This window comes from Phalacrocorax aristotelis, chromosome 4 (genome assembly GCF_949628215.1).
Source record: "Phalacrocorax aristotelis chromosome 4, bGulAri2.1, whole genome shotgun sequence".
Classification (NCBI taxonomy): Eukaryota; Metazoa; Chordata; class Aves; order Suliformes; family Phalacrocoracidae; genus Phalacrocorax; species Phalacrocorax aristotelis.
The window spans coordinates 52,288,558-52,309,423 of NC_134279.1; the positions used below are offsets into that span (position 1 = coordinate 52,288,558).

Genomic DNA, 20,866 nt, shown 5'->3' on the forward strand with positions numbered 1-20,866 from the left:
AGGTAGGCAGCAGTACATCATAGAATTTTCAGAAAGCTTTGAAATGGGAAATTATCACTGATTGTTCTTGAAACTAAGTGAGAAACAATTTTATCATTCTCACTTTTTCCCCTCTTCGGATTCTAACATTCTTCCATAATATTCTGTACAAATACATGATACTTTGTTTTTAGTAAAAATCAAGATAAAATTATATGGCAATTTAATTAGCCTTGAAGTTAAAACCTTCATTTTGTACTCAGAATATGCATGTTCATGTCCCATTCTTTTACATCCCAGGTGAATCCCCTGGTTATGAAGCTATTGACTGTTGCTTGATAGTCCTCTCATTCATTGATTCATTAATTTTTCATCAAGGAAACAACAAATCTGTTTTGTAACCGATTAACTATTCATTAGAACATAAGCCTCAGTGTCCCAAATCCTAGGGTTATCTTCTACAACAAAGTGAAAATACAGTGGTTTTGATCTATTAAATAAAAAAATAATCCCACTAAAGTTCATTTTTTTAAATGTAGACAAGGACAATATTTGCTCCATGTTCCGCAATTGAGAATCCAGAATCATTTACAGCATTTTAAGAAAAATGCAAATCCACACTGTTACATATATATATCTCTAGGAAAATAAGATTTTTTTAAAAAATCACTTACTGTGAAATCTAAATGTAAACTTTAAATCTGTTCATATATCCAGCTGTTGTAACTTTGAAAGGAGATTGTATCAATTCAAGCAGAAAATGATTGTAGTTAATTTTTATTGTCATGTGTATCTCCATCTGTCATATTTCATGGGGGAATATTAAAAGGTGTTATGAAAATTATTATTTTTTAAAAACTTGCTCTTTCTAAACCCCTTATATAATTTTCAGTTTCATTCATGTTTTGAAGTATTCAATTTTAATGTGACTTCTCAGCAGTTTCATTTAATATATAGACTTTTTTCATCCCAGAAATAACATTTAGTATAGCCATTTCCAATTATTAATTTAATTATGTAACTACTACACTCAGTCCAAATTTTATTCAGGTAGGTTCACTTCTTCAGCAGAGTAAACCAAGTGGTAGCTAAACATAGAATTTGGATGTGAACCTTCAAAGAAGTACATGGATGAGCAACTGAACACATAGACATAATCCTGTTTCACTTGCATTGCAATATGAGGTGCCTTAACTGCCCACCATTAGGACGCAATGTTTAAAATGTTTGTACTCAACAGAAGTTAAGATGATATTTAAGAAGAAGTGACTGCTGCAATTTTGCAAGTATTTCCTGGAGTTGCAATTTGCTTTGATCAAAACGTATCACACTGAGGATGCTGAATTTTAATTTATTGGGGAATTTATTCTTCTTATCTAAATGAAAGGCTTAGTAGAAGTTTTGCTTTAATAAGGTTGCCATACAGAAAATATGCATCAAACATTAGTCTTATTCAAGGGCCTTGGGTAATGAGTCTAAATCATTCATTTTAGAATTTCCTTTTTAATAACAGCTTAACTCTGAAGACTTCAGTGCTCATGCTTTAGTTTACAAGTGAACAGCTGCATCTAGTCAGGCCATACTTACAGCTTCCTACCCATAATGTACCTCTAATATGGTCACATCAGTATCACACCTGAAACCTTCACTATTTAACATTAGTCAGTTTTGCTTCTGAGGGACTCTGCAAGATTGAAATCACAGCAATGATGCCAATCATGTTTCCATAAAATAACCCACTTACTTTCATTTTAGTTTATGTACACCTCCATAGCAAAAATCCAGCTGCATCATGCTGTTTTAATACAAGTACCTAGCTAAATTACTTTTCACGCTATTTATTAAAATTGAAAGTCCTGAAGAGCTGCACAATCAACACATGGTCCAGAAGCTGCATTATGACTCCTTTGGGTTTGTAATCAACCCAAGATAAGTTATAACAACTGGGGTTTTAAAAAAGAAGCAACAAGAATTTTCTGTGGCATTTTTATGATCAGTGATCTGCCTACTTGAATATAATATATCTGTTTTTTTCATTCTGGCAGTGATCAGCTCTTCCAAGGTCTCAGAGTGGAACAAGAGCTAGCTAATGTCACAAAGGCACTTCTAAATTTCAGCTACGTACACATAGTAAAATAATTAAGAAGGAGGTGGGGGTGGGGGGGTTTACTGCAATTAAACTTTTAGAACATAAAGTCTATGTTTTCAAGGTCACTTCAATGGTAAAAAAAAATCTTGATTAATTACTCATATTTCTCTGTGAAACCTGTGGATGCTTTAACTTAATACTGAGTTTGCAATGAGTAAAATTACAAGCTTCAAAAATGATAAATATTTTACAAACTCTTCTTTAAACTCTAACTCAGAGGACAAATTGGCATTACAGTCTAATACTTGCATAATCTTAGTACTTCATCATTTTGTTACTTGACGTTTCTGAAAAACCTAGAGAAAGATCAAGGCGGTAAGATTCAGCTGTGCCTCGGACAATGCGATGCCATGTAATTTGTACACATCAAAATGCTACACAATTCCATTGTCAGTACATTTGAGGTGGTTTGCCCTCAAGAATGATGTGAAGGAGTGGGATAATGTTAATATATGGCTCATTTTTCACAGCAAAATAATTTATTAGCTTTTGATTCTTGGCTTATCAACTCTTCAGCTGTCATTCTTTTCACCAAAAAAAATTAGCTCTACTAATCAATATGTTCAGGTGCTGGTCTTTTGATGCTAGTTGATTATTAAGTCACTGAAAGGTACCAGTGTTGTTGTGCAAGCTAACTCATAAATTATGAAAGGATATTTGCTTGATAAATAAATGACAAAATTTCCTCAGAATGCACATACATAAGTAAATATAATCTGGCACCAAATACCAGTATTGTACTTCCATTGTTTTTATGAAACTTGTAATTTCCCATGGCTGAATTTCAGGAACCAATAACTTGAGTAGAAATGAGTAGTTTATACTGGACTTTCTGAATTCTGAATATTCAGTTTCAGCAGGAACATGTGACTAGTTTTGCTTGTAGCGAAAGGGTCACTTTGATTTGCTCTGTGTCAAAAAAGTACGTTTTACAGGTCTGGTGTTTATAAATCTGCTATGCATAAAGAAGTTTCTCTCTAAATACAGAATTGGGTTTTTGACCTTTCTGCCTGACTCGTGCTATTTACTGAGTTTTCTCCAACAACCTTTATAGTGACTTGTATTTGACCAGTAGTTTGCCTTCACAGATGCTTCTTTCTCAGCGAAGTCTTTACTTAACTCATTCTCTTCCACTGGAAGCTGGAGGTGGAAGTAATTTCATTCAGTTATACTTACAGTTTTGATTTTACATCCTTTGCACATACTCCATGCCCTTGCTATTTTATTTCCTCTGAAAGGTTCACTTTTTACAGCTATCCATTCTAACTCATGTTCCTTTGAATTCAGTTCCCTAACTACTTCCTTTTGAGCTGTACTTGAAAGGGCTTGAAGGTTCAAGTCTGTTCTTTTTATTCTTTTTTTTTTTTCATATTCATCCATTTCTGTCTAGAATTTCACTCATCTCAAAGTAGGTCTCGGTTATGATTCTGTGAGTCAGGGAATACGGTTAATAGACCCTAGTCTTATTTCTCTAAAAAATAAGTGTTTTAGCATTGTAAATTATTAAATACCTAAAGTATATTTCTTTGATTTAAAAAAAATCATGCTATTCACTTTGGATCCTAATTTATATTGTTATATTTATTATTCATAGAAAGGTATATTTGTAGCACCATTTCCTCAGCAGTACTCGACTATATGATATAATTTCCCATCAAAGCATTGCAGGTTTACAAATAGTAAATTAAAAAATAAAGAATACCTTCCTATAGTTTTTCTTCTGAACTGTATTTTTAAGTAATATTGATCCATGTCTTTTATTTGTTGTACAATCCCTTTTCATTTTTCTTGGTCCTGCTGTTTAACTGCTGGAAACACATCAGTAAATTCTGGCTGGCTGATCTTTTTCACCTTCTTTACTGAAAACAAGATCACTGTAAGTGCCTGCTTTTTATCCAGTATAAAATAAAAGGAATGGGAGATGTTCTTGAACTTGTTGATAGCATGTTTTGGTGGATAAAGCATTTACCACAAGAACTGTTATACTTCCACTTTTGAGGCTGTATGGGAAGAAAAAAAAATGTGGAGTTATATCTTCAACTAGCAAAAGGAGCACATTTGGTTTGTTTTGAGTTTTCATTATATTTAATTTAATTCAATTATATGAATTTAACCTTACTTCTACCTGCCTGGATTTTCAGTCTGCTTAGACAAACTTGGTATTTCTTTCCAAATTTCTGTTTTGTTAGGGGAGAAACGCCTTCTCATCTTTTAAACAAGTGCTGTTGAAAGTGGGGAAATACTATTGCTGGCTTAGAAGAATCTGTCATTTCTCTTTTGTTATCAGTCTTTGCCTAATGCTATCTTTGGCACTTCTGCTTGATTTAGTGTTTGACCCATACTACAATGGTTTGTACATCTTTGCATTAATTCTGCTCTTTCAGATATTAGAACTATGGTCTTCTCGTAAGTAAAGACTGGCAATTCTGCATCCTGCTCAGTTATTTCCATCTTCATATCCCACTTCCACCTTCAAAATATAAAAACTTCTGGCCTTGAAAGCATTAAATTTTGCTGATGAAAAAGGTGAATGGGATCTGGAAGCAGAGTCTTTGATTTCTGATATTCAGCTCCCATAGAATTTGTTCTGTGCCATTATAGATGGGGCTGAGATTCATTTTGAGTGACAGAAAGACTGGCTATACAGACATGCTATCCCTGTCTCTTAAAGGTAGCAGAATTGCAAGGCAATGTCAGCTTTAAAAAGTAGATTCTGCACAGCACCTCTGTCAATGCTTCTAGGTAAAAGGCTATTTTTTCCTCTCCTGTGGTTCTCCATAACACTCACAAAAGTTTGGTTATAGAAGGTGGGTCTGGTTGTTTTCTTGTGAGATATTTAAAGCAGAGGTTGTAATGAAATTGTTTTCAGTGTGCTTTGCCAAGATATTCGTAAAGCTTATAGACTTCTGGAGGTAAAATCTGAGGACTTTAATTCATTACTCTCAGAAATCCCTTCTTCCTCTCTTGGATACTCTATACAAGTAGAATATTTTACAGTTGGGGTGTGGGGTGGGGTGGGGTAGGAGTGTGCCCTGTTTTTTGTTTTTTCTTTAAATGAAAGTGGAGCTTAGGAGATGACTAACAATGATGATTACCTGACAGTAATTTAGTTTAATGTTTAATTAGACTTTTTTTTGCTTCTCGCTCAGGACATTTTCCCTTTAACAATGTAAAATGGCATTATCAATTAAACATTCTATAACCTCATTCTGCTTTCAACTCCTGGTGCAGATCAGTTTACTAAATATTTGTTAACAGCAAAAATACCTAAATATCTATCTTCATTAACAGCCAAAATTTCTGAAAATACTTGTGAAATATTTAAATAAAGTATTCAAATAATTGAAAATACTTTATTGTATTTAAAATACTAGAGCAATTAGAGTGGTGCCTCTGTTCTGTTAAGCACTTCTTACACAGCTAATGTGAGATATCGTTGGTACACTTTTAAGTTTACTCACAATTCAAGGCTCAGAACACAAAAACACTTCTGTTGCTGAAATACTGCAATTAATTCCAGAATATTTAGTAATCAACTATAATTATCCCAGACAGTTTCCTTGATCTTATTTCTAGTGGTAGAAGGTAAATACATTACCTGTTTTACACGTTTTTATTCAGTTCTTTCACCTTTACTGGTGGTTCTCTGTTAGAAAGACTTTCACACAAGAGTTTTAGGCTATTTTCATTACACAGTGCCCAGTACACCATCCTCAGAGAAGGAAAGTAAAAGCTTACAGGCACATGGATATTGTTTAAAAACAAAATAAAACAAAACAAAAAAACCCCACTGACGTTTCTATAAGTGGAAGACAAAAATAATGGCATTAGACAAATCAGTAAACAAAAAAAGACATGACAATAGGGTTCAGGGAAAAAAAAAGGGCAGCAAAATTTTGAATAGGTAGACTATTGCTATCTTTTAAATGTAAACTGAGTAGTATAAGTGACTGCTATGCATTCAACCCTTGTGCCTGAGGGTTACGAGAAATATTGATTTTATATTGCTGTTCACTATGTGTTAATTTCTTGAGTTTTCTATTATTTTAACAAAGAATTTGATGTAAACAGTTCTTTATTAATTTTTTTGTCTTTTTCCATTCTCCTTGAAAAATAATCACATTTAAAAAATGGATTGTGTAAACATTTGTCTTTTTTCAAATAACTTTAGTGAACATTTATCAGAACCCTCATTTTTTTACTGAAAAGAACTTTTCCAATCAAAAATCTTGGTCATGTAATTCAAAAGGTGGAATTATCATATGCAACTTGGGCCTAGTTATAGAAATTAAAATTCAATAGAGAATCAGTTCCGTTTTAGGAAATAGTTATGCATTTTCTTTGCCTTGATTTTGAGTGCCCAGTAAGAGATAGAAGAGCATCCCCTACCAACACTAAAACCAAAGGAAATTCCAGATAACTCTCTCTAATTCTTTGAGAACAAAAGTTTTCAATGAGAAAGGTCTGATGGACGGAAACTCTGAAGCTGTCAGATATCGAGATTCAAGCTAGCAACTTCAAGTGGTAGACTGTTATTTTGGAACTTTTGAAAGGTGGGCATCTCAATTTAAGTAATCAAAAGGAGCATCATGCAGCAAATAGTAGACATTTCTAAAATGTGTTTTTGTCAAACAAACCTATGATATTCTTTTCCTTATCTGTATAACAATCCATATACAAAGTGTTGAGATAAGCATTCAGTCAAGTCAGTCCTGAGAAGTTTGGATCTATAAATGTTTTCAGATTTGTATGTGAAATTCATCTACTGATAAGCAAAATTCTAAAGTTTCACATGTCATCGGTCCAGATTTTGATATAGAAACGCAGGCATAAATATGAAGAAACATTGCTAATCATTAATAAAGGTTTCAATCAGATATTTTGTCCTACAAATGTCAATTTGTGGTCATACATTTTAATGTGTTTTTGTTTTCCAAAATAACTGTACTGTGTTTTATTTATGTATTTTAGGCACGGAAGGGGCAGTGTTTGGGCACTCTGTGGAGACACCCCATATCAGAGCAGAACCTTCCCAAGACCTCAAGTAGGTGTTGTTCAAAAAGTTTTAAAATCAATTATTCTCAAAAACAATTAAGTCTTCATTAAAAGCAAATATCTGTATAGTAATATATACCGACTGCTTAATGACTTACACATATCCAAAACACTGGCAGACCACAATTTGTTCTAACTAGTCAAAAAACCACCACAAACTTCTATCACACAAAATGTAAAATACATTAATTTTTATAAATTACTTGCCCCCTGGAGCAGAGTCCTTGGGAAGAATATTTTCCCCTGAGATTGGAATAGTCAGGCGTTTTTAAGGTCAAATGAGTACAGTACTATTTGATAGCATCAGACCCAGATTGTGATTTTTTTTTTAATGAGCTTTTACAGAATATATAAGTCAAGGTAAAGTAAACAATCCCAGATTTTTTTCTCCAAGGGGTGTTTCTGAGTTGTTGGTTGTTTTGAATGCTGCACAAACACACTTCAAAAATTCGTTACCATTATCGCTACATTTACATTTACAAATCCAAAATTTTCTATACATGGTCACAAAAGTGTGGAAATAAGTAAATAGTAAAAGATCAAGTCTAAAACTTGCTAAAGCATCTATTGACAGAGCAAGAGAAAATTTAGAAAGGTTTATACTGAAAGCATTTTCTTGAAGTGCATGTTTGTGCATGGCTAAATACTAGTCTGTTATTTATATGGATGACTAATGAGAATATATGAGAGTCTCAGAAAACCAAAGGTCCTTCCTTGTGTTTCTCTCAGCAGAACTGGTGAGAAACAGTATAGACTTTGATTCAGTTCTACTATGATTCCTAAACATTCTATATCTATCCCTTTACCTGCCCAGCAGTGTTTAGAATGAATTGCTACAGCAAAGCATTGTTAAATGCCCTTCCCTCTATATGCAAAGGCATTTAGGGTCATCAGCCAGTAATGATGTTGCAGAAATCATGTGCAGGAAGCTGCCTATGTAGATGAGTTTGACCACTGTATGTGGGGTTTAAGAAGTAAATGATTGTATTTGATTATTTACACTAAACCTGTTTAGTTTGGGGTCTTCCAGAGGATCCTACTCATTAGATTTTGATCTTAAAAATCCCTATCCCCTGCCAAGATTCCTGTCAGTCCTTTGTTGAGAGCAGTTGTGAAGGCCTTTATTAGTGATGACCACCAAGGTGGTAAGGTCTCTAATCAAAGGGAGTTCAGCAGAAATCAAACTGGAAACATAACAAGTTTTTCTTTTTCCAGGAGCCCAAAAATTTGAGTAAGAGAGTGGAACTTGTCCCACTCAAAAGAATATGGAGATGCTGCTTTGTCTACTTTTTTCTAATAATTAAATAATAATAACAGAGTGCAAATGTATGGTAAAACAGACAACCTTGTGTCTTCAGGATTAATTTCCCTAGGGTTAAAATCACCTCATGTTGCTTGTGAAACTTACATATAGGGCATTCACTTCTCTTGTCGTTTGACTTTATTCACCGCCGTGATGCCCATTGTTCCTTAATGTTTTCCAACTCCATCATTCCTTCAGCTTATTTTTCTAAGGTGGACTTAAATTAGAATTTTCCGTTCAACTTCCTGCCTTCTCATTAGTAATGAATTTAACCGAAACTTTTTATTTTTTTAATTGATGAAACGGAAACCCTTGATATTTGCTCAAGCAGCATTACCTTATGTGTAGGTGATTTTATTCTTAATGTATTCTGTCTATATTGTGATCTGCAAGTTTCTGTACACATGTGCTTACACATGTGCTCCTATACATTAGTTAGGATTCAGTGATATACTTTTTTAAAAACTCTCAAGCCATTTTAATCTTTTAAAAATGATGACAACTACTATTAGGACAGAGATTTCTCAGCTTCTGGCATGAATCTTTCTAGAAGATAACCTGCAGACCCTTTTTTAAACCTTGTAGGTTGAAAGAACTATAAATAATTGTGGGTTTGTGTCATATTTTCTGACAGCAAAATGCAGTTAGAAACTCAGATCATATATATCACTTTGAAAATTCCAGTTACCATATGCCTTTTAATCTTATTTAAAATTATTTTTAAAAAAAAACCCAAACTGTTTTTTTTTTGAACTTCAAACCCAGCATTCATTTTCTCAAAAAATAAATTGGCTTTGTTTTGCTTATGTAAAAAAATGTTGTCAGAAAGCAGTGATTTATCATTTAGATGATTGTTTGCCAATGACATTTCCCCGTGGCCTCAGACACTACCTCTGTCACAGAAACAAAGAAATACCAGAACCCATTTTCTGACCTCAGGCCCAACTGATACAACTACCTTGATACCGTAAAATCGTTTTATCGTCTAAAACAGAATAGTTGCATCCTTAATGCTGAGTGGGAGTGGTCTTAGACTCATGCTACCCTCCAAATAGTGCCTGCAAATTGCTTGGGAGAGCCATAACTGACTCTTAATTGACTGTCAGATAGGCCAGTGACTAGCTGTGTAGGTGATTGAGTTCCAGTGGTCTGGCCTGGGTCCTAGCACTTTTTAATGTTTTAGTGCAAACTTAGTTAAAGTGTCCAGTAGACCATACTGGCAGTCCTAAAATGATGTAAAGTATTTTCCAAATGCTGCGTTCCTGTGCCTTGGGACTTTCGAAATTAACAGTAACATGGGAGAGTAGAGAGTTTGCTGAGTTGACATTAAAGTTCATTTTTTTCAATGGACACAGGTGATTGCAGTTTGACAGCAAGTTGGAGTGCATAAATGCAAATATATTAGGATACGAGAATACTTGTATACAGGTCTGAAAGATATAAAAGAATGTACATTAGCTTGTTGATTAAAATATAAATTATCCCATATTTTTCATGTTGGAATATGTATTTGTGGTCAAGTAGTAAACCTCAGACACCAAGATATTAGTATATTTAAATAACATCCTTTTTTAAAAAAAAAAAAAAAAAGATAAAAAGATGCTGGAAAACTATTCATAACCTTGGATACGTAAAACAGTTGACTACTGAATCTAAAAAGTGGAATTCTGACCACCTTGATTACTAGGAATGAAAATTAACTATAAAATTTGGACTAAGAATTTGATACCCACAGGGCTCATATTTTAAGCCCCAAAAGTCCTGGGATTTTAGCTCAATCTATTCTGGACAGGGAGCCAAAAGGAAAAAGTTAGATTGATATTAGCTTCACATATCTAAAATTTGCCTCAGCCACTCTGGTCTTTAGCCAGATTTTGAGGTCTTCAGACAGAGAAACATCAGTAATATTTGCTGTTAAAAATGTGTTGTGTAAAAATAAAATTCAGTTGAGATTTAAAATAATTCCTCCCTATGTGCGCAGCAACTTCAGGCCCATCTTTCTTCTGTCTTACCTTTTCAAATAATAGCTAGCAAGGTTTTGCTTTCAAAAAATGTTTTTCTATAGTCCTTTGTGAAAGCTGGTAAGCCCTTTTGTGTCAAATCCCAAAAACTAATTAAATCTGACTCATTAGCTGGGATAAGCAGCATAAAAGAATCACAGTTTAGAATCAGGAAAATTAATTATATCTTAATAATTTAATCTTCATATTTCACTACTTTTTCTCACAGTAACACAGTTAGGAAAACTAAACTGCAAATATAATAAGTCCTTAAATATTGGTTTTAGGCTAATAGTGCTTTAAAACATCGTGCACTACTAGGTAATATCCATGCACAGAAGAGGCAGACAGTAGCTAAATGCAGATAGGTTTGCCCTCGATAACCTACTTAATAAGGGGGTAAATTAATATGTTGCTGTTCTCTGGGGATAACTGCAAGATCAAATCTAATAATTTTACTTCTCTTCGATGTCAAGCCTCGCATACCACTATCAGCTAATCCAGCAAGCTAATGCTGGGCATAATGACATGAAAATTGACCAAGCAGCAAGGAACCACCCAAGCTAGTAGGATCATACATTACCTCTGATAAGAATTAAAAATACGCAGATATTGTGCAAGGGCTCTGTTTCAATCAGAGCTGTCTGATGGTTTGTAAGAGCCACCTTGTGCGGCATTTAAGGTCTGGTTTACTAATAGGGCAAAATATCTATTTGACAAAAGACTAGAGCCAGAGAAGGCATCAGAAAGGAATTTTGACATTAACTTGTTAGTCGTCTGAGCAGGCTGAGAGTAGCTAAAGCATTGGGACTCTCTTCATCTATTTTACCCAGAAATCAAATAATAAACCAAACCTCATCAAAAGGGAGAAGTTGTGGTAGAGTTAAAAAAAGAAAAACAACCAAACACCAGCTTCCTTCCTATGCTGTTTTAATGATGTCAGGTTCTAGTTACTTTCTCAGTATTCTTTTTTAATCACAGAAACACAGAATGGTAGGGTTTGGAAGGGACCTCTGGAGATCGTCTCATCCAACCCTCCTGCTTGAGCAGGGACACCTAGAGCAGGGGGCACAGGACCATGTCCAGGCAGGTTTTGAATATCTCCAGGGAAGGAGACTCCACAACCTCCCCGGGCAGCCTGTTCCACTGCTCTGGCACCCACACAGGGAAGAAGTGTTTCCTCATACTTAACTGGAACTTCCTGTGTTCCAACTTGTGCCCATTGCCCCTTGGCCTGTCGTTGGGCACCACTGAAAAGAGTCTGGCCCCGTCCTCTTGACACCCACCCTGTAGATATTTATAAGCATTGATAAGATCTCCCCTCAGTCTTCTCTTCTCCAGGCTAAACAAACCCAAGCCTCTCAGCCTTTCCTCATAAAGGAGGTACTCCTGTCCCCTGATCATCTTCGTAGCTCTCTACTGGACTCTCTCCAGCAGTTCCCTGTCTTTATTAAACTGGGGAGCCCAGAACTGTCACACTACTCCAAATGTGGCCTCACTAGGGGGGAGTAGAGGGCGAGGATAATCTCTCTCGACCTGCTGGCCACACTCCTTTTAATGCACCCCAAGATACCCTTGGCTTTCTTGGACACAAGGGCACATTGCTGGCTCAGGTTCAGCTTGCTGTCCACCAGCACACCCAGGTCCTTCTCAACAGAGCCGCTTTCCAGCAGGTCAACCCCAGCCTGTACTGGTGCATGGGGTGGTTCTTCCCCAGGTGCAGGACCTTGCCCTTGCTCTTGTTGAATTTCATGGGGTTCCCCTTGGCCCAGCTCTCCAGCCTGTCCAGGTCTTGTTGGATGGCAGCACAGCCTTCCAGCGTATCAGCCATTTTTAGCAGTTTTGTTTCATCAGGAAACTTGTGGAGGGTCCAGGTCATTGATGAATATGTTGAACAGGACTGGACCCAGCACAGACCCCTGGGGAACACTGCTAGTTACAGGGCTCCAACCAGACTCTGTGCCCTTGATCATGACCCTCTGAGCTCTGCTGTTCAGCCAGTTCTCTATCCACTTCACTGTCCCACTCATCTAACCCACACTTCCTAAGCTTACCCATGAGGATGTAATGGGAGACAGTGTAAAGAGCCTTGCTGAAGTTGAGGTAAACAGCATCCACTGCTCCCCCTTCATCTACCCAGCTGGTCACACCATCATAGAAGGCTATCAGGTTGGTCAAGCATGATCTTCCCTTGGTGAACCTGTGCTGACTGCTTCTGATAACCTTCTTGTCCTCTACATGCTTGGAGATGACCTCCAGAATCAACAGTTCCATCACCTTTCTGAGGGTGGAGGCGAGGCTGATTGGCCTATGGTTTCTGTGGTCCTCCTTGCCCCTTTTGAAGATTGGCATTTGCTTTCTTCCAGTCCTTGAGCAGCTCTCCTGTTCTCCATGACCTTTTGAAGATGATGGAGAGTGGCTTAGCAGCAGCATCTGCCAACTCCTTCAGCACTCGTGGATGCATCACATCAGGGCCCATGGATTTGTGAGGATCCAGTTTGCCTAAATGATCTCTAACCCAATCCTTCTCAACTAAGGGGAAGTCTTCCTTTCTCCAGATTTTTCTGTCTCCTCTGCGGTCTGGGATGCCTGAGGGCCAGCCTTAGCAGTAAAGACCGAAGCAAAGAAGGCATTCAGTAACTCTGCCTTCTCTGCATCCTGCATTGCCAGGGCACCCGCCTCGTTCAGCAGCAGGCCCAGTTTCCCCAGTCTTTCTTTTACTACTGATGTATTTGAAGAAACCCTTCTTGTTATCCTTGACATCCTTTTCCAGATTTAGTTCCAAGTGGTCCTTGGCCTTCCTCATTGCTTCTCTGCATAGACTGGCAATGTTCCTACACCCCTCCCAAGTGGCCAATCCCCTTTTCCACATCTGTAAACTTCCTTCTTCCATTTCAGTTTTTCTAGAAGCCCTTTGGTCATCCATGCAGGTCTCCTGGCTCCTTTGCATGACATCTTCCTCACAGGGATGAACAGATCTTGAGCTTGGAGGAAGTGGTCCTTGAATATTGACCAGGTCTCTTGGACCCCACTACATCCTAGAGACCTAACCCATGAGATTCCTCTAAGCAGGTCTTTGAAGAGGCCAAAGTTAGGTCTCCTGAAGTGCAGGGTTGTAATCCTACTTGTTGCCCTGCTTCTACCACACAGAATCCTGAACTCCAGCATCTCATGGTCACTCCAGCCAAGGCTATCCCCAACCCTCACATCCTCAACCAGACCTTCTTTGTTAGTATAGGATCCAGCAGCACATATCACCTCATTGGGTCCTCCATCACCTGTGTCAAGAAGTTATCCTTGATGCTCTGCAGGAACCTTCTGGCTTGTGCGTGCCTCGCCATTTTGCTTTTCCAGCAAATAGCAGGGTGGTTGAAGTCCCCCATAAGAACCAGGGCCTGTGATTGTGAGGCTACTTCCAGCTGTCTGTAGAAGGCCTCATCAACTTCCTCTTCCTGATCAGGTGTCCTGTAGCAAACGTGTCACCCACCATTGTGTGGTGCTTAGTTGCTGGCTAGGGTTAAACCATGACAGTCCTTTTTGGTGCCCAATATGGGGCATGAAGGGTTTGAGATAATAGCAGTTGCTGGTCAGAGCATTGGTTCATCTGTTCTCAGTATCAGTTTATCTGATCTGCACCATGTTCTTGTTTTTCTGTACATTAAAGATTAGTGTTAGTTTTTGTAGTTTGTTGTGCTCTGCATTGATTAGCAATGTTTTGCCTGGGAGATTTGTTATTAAAACACTGGCCTTGAGCTTTATCTGTTATTTGGGCTTTGTACTGAAGCCATACTGAAGCTTCAGTTCATGGAGACAATTAGCAATTATATCTCTTCCTCTGAGAGTTTTTTTTATGGAGGAAATACAGAATGGCAACTTAGCTACCTTCTTCTATGATGTCTTCTTCATTAAAATAACTTTTCAGTATCTTGAACATCCTTGGGTAGTTAAGATATATTTATTGGTATTTCTTTGGCATATTGTTTTGGTTTTGCCTAAGGTTAATAAGAAATTTAAGGATATCATTGAGAGATCTGCCCAACGCTCAATAGTTATGAGCGGCAGGGTATATGGGGTAGTATGGGCAAATGCCTAGGATGGTGGGCACCTCCAATGTTTTGGAACTTCACCCCTCAACAAGTGCAGAATCCTGAAAAACTAGTAAAGTACTCAGAGAAAGTATGTTGTCACGCTGGTAACTCGAAAGAGACACAAACCACTGCAAAGTGCTGGAGACTGGCCAGTGTCTACTGAGCCCTGTTTAACACTATTCAGTACCCCCAAGGGGAAAAGAAGGCCTCTGGATCTGAAGACAAAATGACAGGCACTGTGGCCAGTCCAAATCCCACAACAGGCGCTGCAGCTGAATCAGAGAACCAATCTGCGCCAGTATAAGTCACCCCTATACACAAGAAGAAATCTTGGAAGTGGAAGTCAGCTTGTTTAGAAAAAAAGTGTTGGAAGAGCAGGGCCATCACGAGGAGAAGAAGAAGAAGAGGAAGAACTCATAAATGAGACAGAAATCACCTGATCCCTATCCTTGAGCGAGCTGTGAGATATGCAAAAAAGTTTTGACTGTTGGCTAGGTGAGCATATTGTCACCTGGCTGCTCCAGTGCTGGGATAACAGGGCCAGTAGCCTGGAATTAGAAGGGAAGGAAGCCAAACAACTGGGATCCCTTTCTAGGGAAGGGGGCATTGACAAAGCGATTGGAAAAGGGGAACAAGCCCTTAGCATCTGAAGGCAACCCGTCTGGTGTGAGAGAAAGGTATCCCTTCAAGAAAGATGTTATATATTGCCCAGGAAAATGGACCACCATAGAGAGAGGTGTCAAGTACCTGAGGGAATTAGCCATGCTGGATGTGATTTATGGTGACTGGACAATGAACAGTCATCCAAAGAGCCAGATGAAGCCCAGTGCACACGACCCATGTGGCGGAAGTTTGTATGGTGCGCACCATTGTCACATGCAAACTCATTGGCAGTAATGTCCTGGACAGATGATGAGGCACCAGTGGTGGGGGCTGTGGCTGAGAGACTCCAGGATTATGAAGCAAATATTTCTTCCTCCCTCACCTTGCCTGTGGAGAAACTGTCCTGGGAGTTCCAGCAACTCAAAGAAGATATGTCCTACTCCACACCTGTACGGACCAGTATCTCAGCTATTAGCAGCAAGTGTCCTTTTGCTCGAGAGAGATACACATCACGGGGCATCCTGTGATTTTACTTTTGTGACCATGGAGAGGACATGAGGAAGTGGGACTGAAAATCTACCTCAACCCTAGAGGCATGGATATGTAAGTTGCAAAGAAAATGATCACTCAGGGGAGTTCTTCCAGGAAAATTGCTGCTCCAGTTTCCTGTAAGCAGTTCCCCAGACGGAGGAGTAGAAGCACTGATTTTATTTCTGATCTTAATAAAGGGACTGTGTGGATTAGCATTTACAAGAAGTGAAAAACAGATACTATGACCAGGACTAGAGGGGCCCTGCCTCCAGCCAGGTGGAGGAAAGGGATAACTGGGCTTACTCGACTGTGTGGATTCTATGGCCTGGCACATCAGCCCCACAGGAGTATAAGGCTTTAGTGGACACCAGTGCACAGTGCACCCTAATGCCATCAAGCTATACAGGGGCAGAACCCATCTGTGTTTCTGGAGTGACAGGAGGATTCCAAGAGCTAATTGTATTGGAGGCCGAAGTGAGCCTAACTGGGAATGAGTGGTAAAAACACCTCACTGTGACTGGCCCAGAGGCTCTGTGCATCCTTGGCATGGATTGCCTCAGGAGAGGGTATTTCAAGGACCCGAAAGGGTACAAGTGGGCTTTTGGTACAGCTGCCTTGGAGATGGAGGAAGTTAAACAGTTGTCTACCTTGCCTGGCCCCTCGAAGGACCCTTCTGTTGTGGGGTTGCTGAAGGTTAAATAACAACAGATGCCAATTGCAACCACAACAGTGCACTGGCGGCCATAACGCACCAACTGATTCCCATCCATGAGCTCATTCGTTGACTGGAGACCCAAGGAGTCATCAGTAAGACCCACTCACCCTTTAACAGTCCCATATGGCCAGTGTGGAAATCTAACGGAGAGTGGAGACTAACAGTAGACTATCGTGGCCCGAACAAAGTCACTCTGCCACTGAGTGCGGCTGTGCTGGACATGCTAGAACTTCAATACGAACTGGAGTCAAAGGCAGCCAAGTGGTGTGCCACAACTGGTATTGCTAATGAGTTTTTCTCCATCCCTCTGGCAGCAGAGTGCAGGCCACAGTTTGCTTTCACTTGGAGGGGCGTCCAGTACACCTGGAATCGACTGCCCCAGGGGTGGAAACACAGTCCTACCATTTGCCATGGACTGATTCAGACTGTACTGGAACAGGGAGAAGCTCCAGAACACCTGCAATACACTGATGACATCATTGTGTGGGGCAACACAGCAGCAGCAGCATTTGAGAAAGGGAAGAAAATAGTCCAAATCCTTCTGAAAACTGGTTTTGCCATAAAACAAACTAAGATCAAGGGACCTGGACAGGAGATCCAGTTTTTAGGAATAAAATGGCAAGATGAATGTCACCAGATCCCAATGGGTGTGATAAGCAAAATAACAGCCATGTCCCCACCAACTAGCAAAAAGGAAACACAAGTTTTCTTAGGCATTGTGGGGTTTTGGAGAATGCATATTCCAAATCACAGTCTGATTGTAATCCCTCTCTATCAAGTGACCTGAAAGAAGAAAGGTTTCAAATGGAGCCCTGAGCAACAAGAAGCATCTGAACAAATTAAACAGGAGATAGCTCATGCAGTAGCCCTTGGGCCAGTCCAGGCAGGACAAGATGTATAAAATGTGCTCTGCACCACAGCCGGGGAGAATGGCCCTACCTGGAGCCTCTGGCAGAAAGCGCCAGGGGAGACCTGATGTCGACCTCTGGAGTTTTGGAGTTGGGGATACAAAGGGTCCAAGGCCTGCTATGCTCCAACTGAAAAAGAGATATTGGCAGCATATGGGCTGGATGTTCAAAGGGAGGGTCCCCTCTACACATCATGCAACTTACATGGAGTAAGTGAATCACACTCATCACCCAACGGGATTGAATAGGAAACCCCAGCTGCCCAGGAATCTTGGAAGTGGTCATGGACTGGCCAGAAGGCAAAGATTTCAGAATATTGCCAGAGAAGAGGGCAATATAATGTGGAGGACTCACTGTATAATAAACTACTATAAAATGAGAAGCAATATGCCCTGTCATCTTGTGGGAAAGCACCAGAGATGGAAGGCTGCTGTATGGAGTCCTATATGACAAGTCACAGAAACTGCTGAAAGAGAAGGTGAATCGAGCCAGTTTGCAGAGGTAAAGGCCATCCAGCTGGCCTTAGACATCACTGAATGGGAAAAATGGCCAGCGCTCTGTCTCTATACTGACTTATGGATGATGGCAAATGCCCTGTGGGGCTGGCTGCAGCAATGGAAGCAAAGCAACTGGCAGCACAGAGACAAACCCATCTGGGCTGCTGCATTGTGGCAAGGTATTGCTGCCCGGGTAGAGAACCTGGTTGTAAAAGTACGTCACATGGATGCTCATGTCCCCAAGAGTCGGGCCACTGAAGAACATCGGAACAAACAGCAGGTGGATCGGGCTGTTAAAATTGAAGTGGCTGAGGTGGATCTGGACAGGCAACTTAAGGGTGAATTATTTCTAGCTCGGTGGGCCCATGACACCTCAGGCCATCAGGGAAGAGGTGCAACATGCAGGTGGGCTCGTGATCAAGGGGTGGACTTGACCATGGATGCTATTGTGCAGGTTATCCATGAATGTGAAACGTGCACTGCAATCAAGCAAGTGAAGTGGGTAAAGCCTCTGTGGTATGGGGGACGATGGCTGAAATATAAATATGGGGAGGCCTGGCAGACTGATTGTATCACACTCCCACAAATCCACCAAGGCAACGTCATGTGCTAATAATAGTGGAAGCAACTACCGGATGGCTGGAAACATATCCTGTGCCCCATGCCACCACCTGGAATGCTATCCTGGGCCTTGAAAAGCAAGTCCTGTGGTGACATGGCACCCCAGAGAGAATTGAGTCAGATAATGGGACTCATTTCTGAAACAACCTCACAGACACCTGGGCCAAAGAGCACGGCATTGAGTGGGTGTATCACATCCCCTATCATGCACCAGCCTCTGGGAAAGTCAAATGATACAACGGACTGTTAAAAACTACAGTGAGAGCAATGAGGGGGGTGGGATGTTTAAACACTGGGATACATATTTAGCAAAAGTCACCTGGTTAGTCAACACTAGGGGATCTGCCAATCAAGCTGGCCCTCCTCAGTCAGAATCCTTACGTACTGTGGAAGGGGATAGAGTCCCTGTAGTGCATGTAAAAGATCTGCTGAGGAAAATGCTCTTGATTACTCCTGCCTTGGGCAAAGGCAAACCCATTCGTGGGATTGCTTTTGCTCAAGGACCTGGTTGCACTTGGTGGGTGATGTGGGAGGATGGAGGTCTGATGTACTCCTCAAGGAGATTTGATTTTGGGTGAAAGCAGCCAATGAACTGAATGGTATGATGTTAATTGCTATATAATACTGTATGTCATCACTTCTTGTCGTTGCTATATGCATTGATATGGATCAATGCTATTACAGCAAGAATCTCCCAGATTAATGCAGAATGAACTTTGATTAAACAAAGAAAAGTACAGCGGTGATAGAACCAGAACTGACTTCAGCATACAACTGCCCTGAAAGACTATTATGATAGATGGAACGCAAAGGCATGGACTAAATAAACTCAATGGACATTTTAGAGGGATGGTACATAGACTAAAGGAATGTAATCTGTGTATATACATACCTAGCTACCTACCTCCATATATATCTCAAAAGACAAGGAAAGTGTGGTGATTAACTGGAATGTACTGGAAAGGGTAGGACCTGTGCATGACTTAAATGGCATAGAATAAGGGGTGGATACTGGTTTTGGCTGGGATATAGTTAATTTTCTTTCGAGTAGCTGGTATAGTGCTCTGTTTTGGAGTTAGTATTAGAATAATGTTGATAACATGTTTTAGTTGTTGCTGGGTAGTGCTTACACTAGTCAAGGACTTTTCAGCTTCCCATGCTCTGCAGGGTGCACGAAAAGCTGGGACGGGAGGGTGCACAGCATAGACAGCTGATCCAAACTGGCCAAAGGGATATTCCATACCATAGGACATCATGCTTAGTATATAAACTGGGGAGAGTTGGCCAGGGAGGGACAGCGATCGTGGCTCAGGGACTGGTGGGGTGTCAGTCAGCGAGTGGTGAGCTGTTGCACCACTTGTTTTTTCCCTGGGTTTTGCTTCTCTCTCTCTTTTGTTTTCCGTTTCATTACAATATAATCGTTATTATTGTAATTATATTTTATTTCAGTTATTAAACTGTTCTTATCTCAACCCATGAGTTTTCTTACTTTTGCCCTTCCGATTCTCTCCTCCATCCCACTGTTGTGGGGGGAGGGAGCGAGCGGCTGCGTAGTGCTTAGTTGCTGACCAGTGTTAAACCATGATACTGTCTCAGGCTAACAGGTTTATGATTGTAAGTATAATATCCTATGAATCCTATCTCAAACCCGTATGAAGCTTGGAGCATAGAAAGCATTTGCACAGTGCTGAGTTAATGAAAGCAAGGCAACTTTACGCTCTGCAGATTAGTGTGAAGGCAGCTGAGGATCTTCCTTTACATGAAGCTCACCGAGGTCTAAGAGCAGCTGTGATGAGCAGAGGTGATCAGACTCCCAGGGGGACATGCTCAGGGTTTCAGTGCATGCTCTTGGCTCCAGCAAGGCTTGTTGCATCTGAGGTTGCCCAGGGCTGTTACACCACTTCCAGACTCAAGCTGCTGCTGTGTGTTCAAGAAATTCTAGTTCCATGTAGTTCCAGCATAGGACTAGGTACAAAAGCACATGCTTTGTCCAAGTATTTAATTTTCTCAGATATTGGAAGTGTTTGACTGTTTTGGTCTTTTAATGGAAATTGAACAACAGTCCTCAATGCCTAGGAGGTGATGTTAGTCATGCCAGGACTCATTTCTGAAATGCTTCGTACTCTAAACCAAATACAGTCTTGTTCCGCCATACCTGCATACTCCTTTTTGCTGTAGTTTTTCTGATTAAATGTGATTTGATATACTACTTATAGTCCATAAAACTTGTACTACACATCATTAAGGCCAAGTAATGCTGCTGTAATGTCCATAATGTTTTCATTTCCTGTCTTTCTTATGATTTTAAGTGAATAGTTGTACTACTGTAATAATAAAAAGTTCTATTTATATTTTTTCTTTTGAGTAACATTTAATTTCCTTATTGTTTCTTTATATTAAACTTCTCCCCAGTGGTT

At 39.7% G+C, this 20,866-nt stretch overlaps 1 protein-coding gene across 1 annotated transcript in view; it reads left to right on the forward strand.

The window, feature by feature from the left end:
- SGCZ (sarcoglycan zeta) overlaps window positions 1-20,866 on the forward strand; it is a 245,039-nt gene that overhangs the window by 195,155 nt on the left and 29,018 nt on the right. Inside the window, exon 6 of the mRNA XM_075091410.1 lies at window positions 7,100-7,172. Coding sequence (XP_074947511.1) covers window positions 7,100-7,172 — 73 coding nt within the window. The remainder of the gene's footprint in view (window positions 1-7,099; window positions 7,173-20,866) is intronic.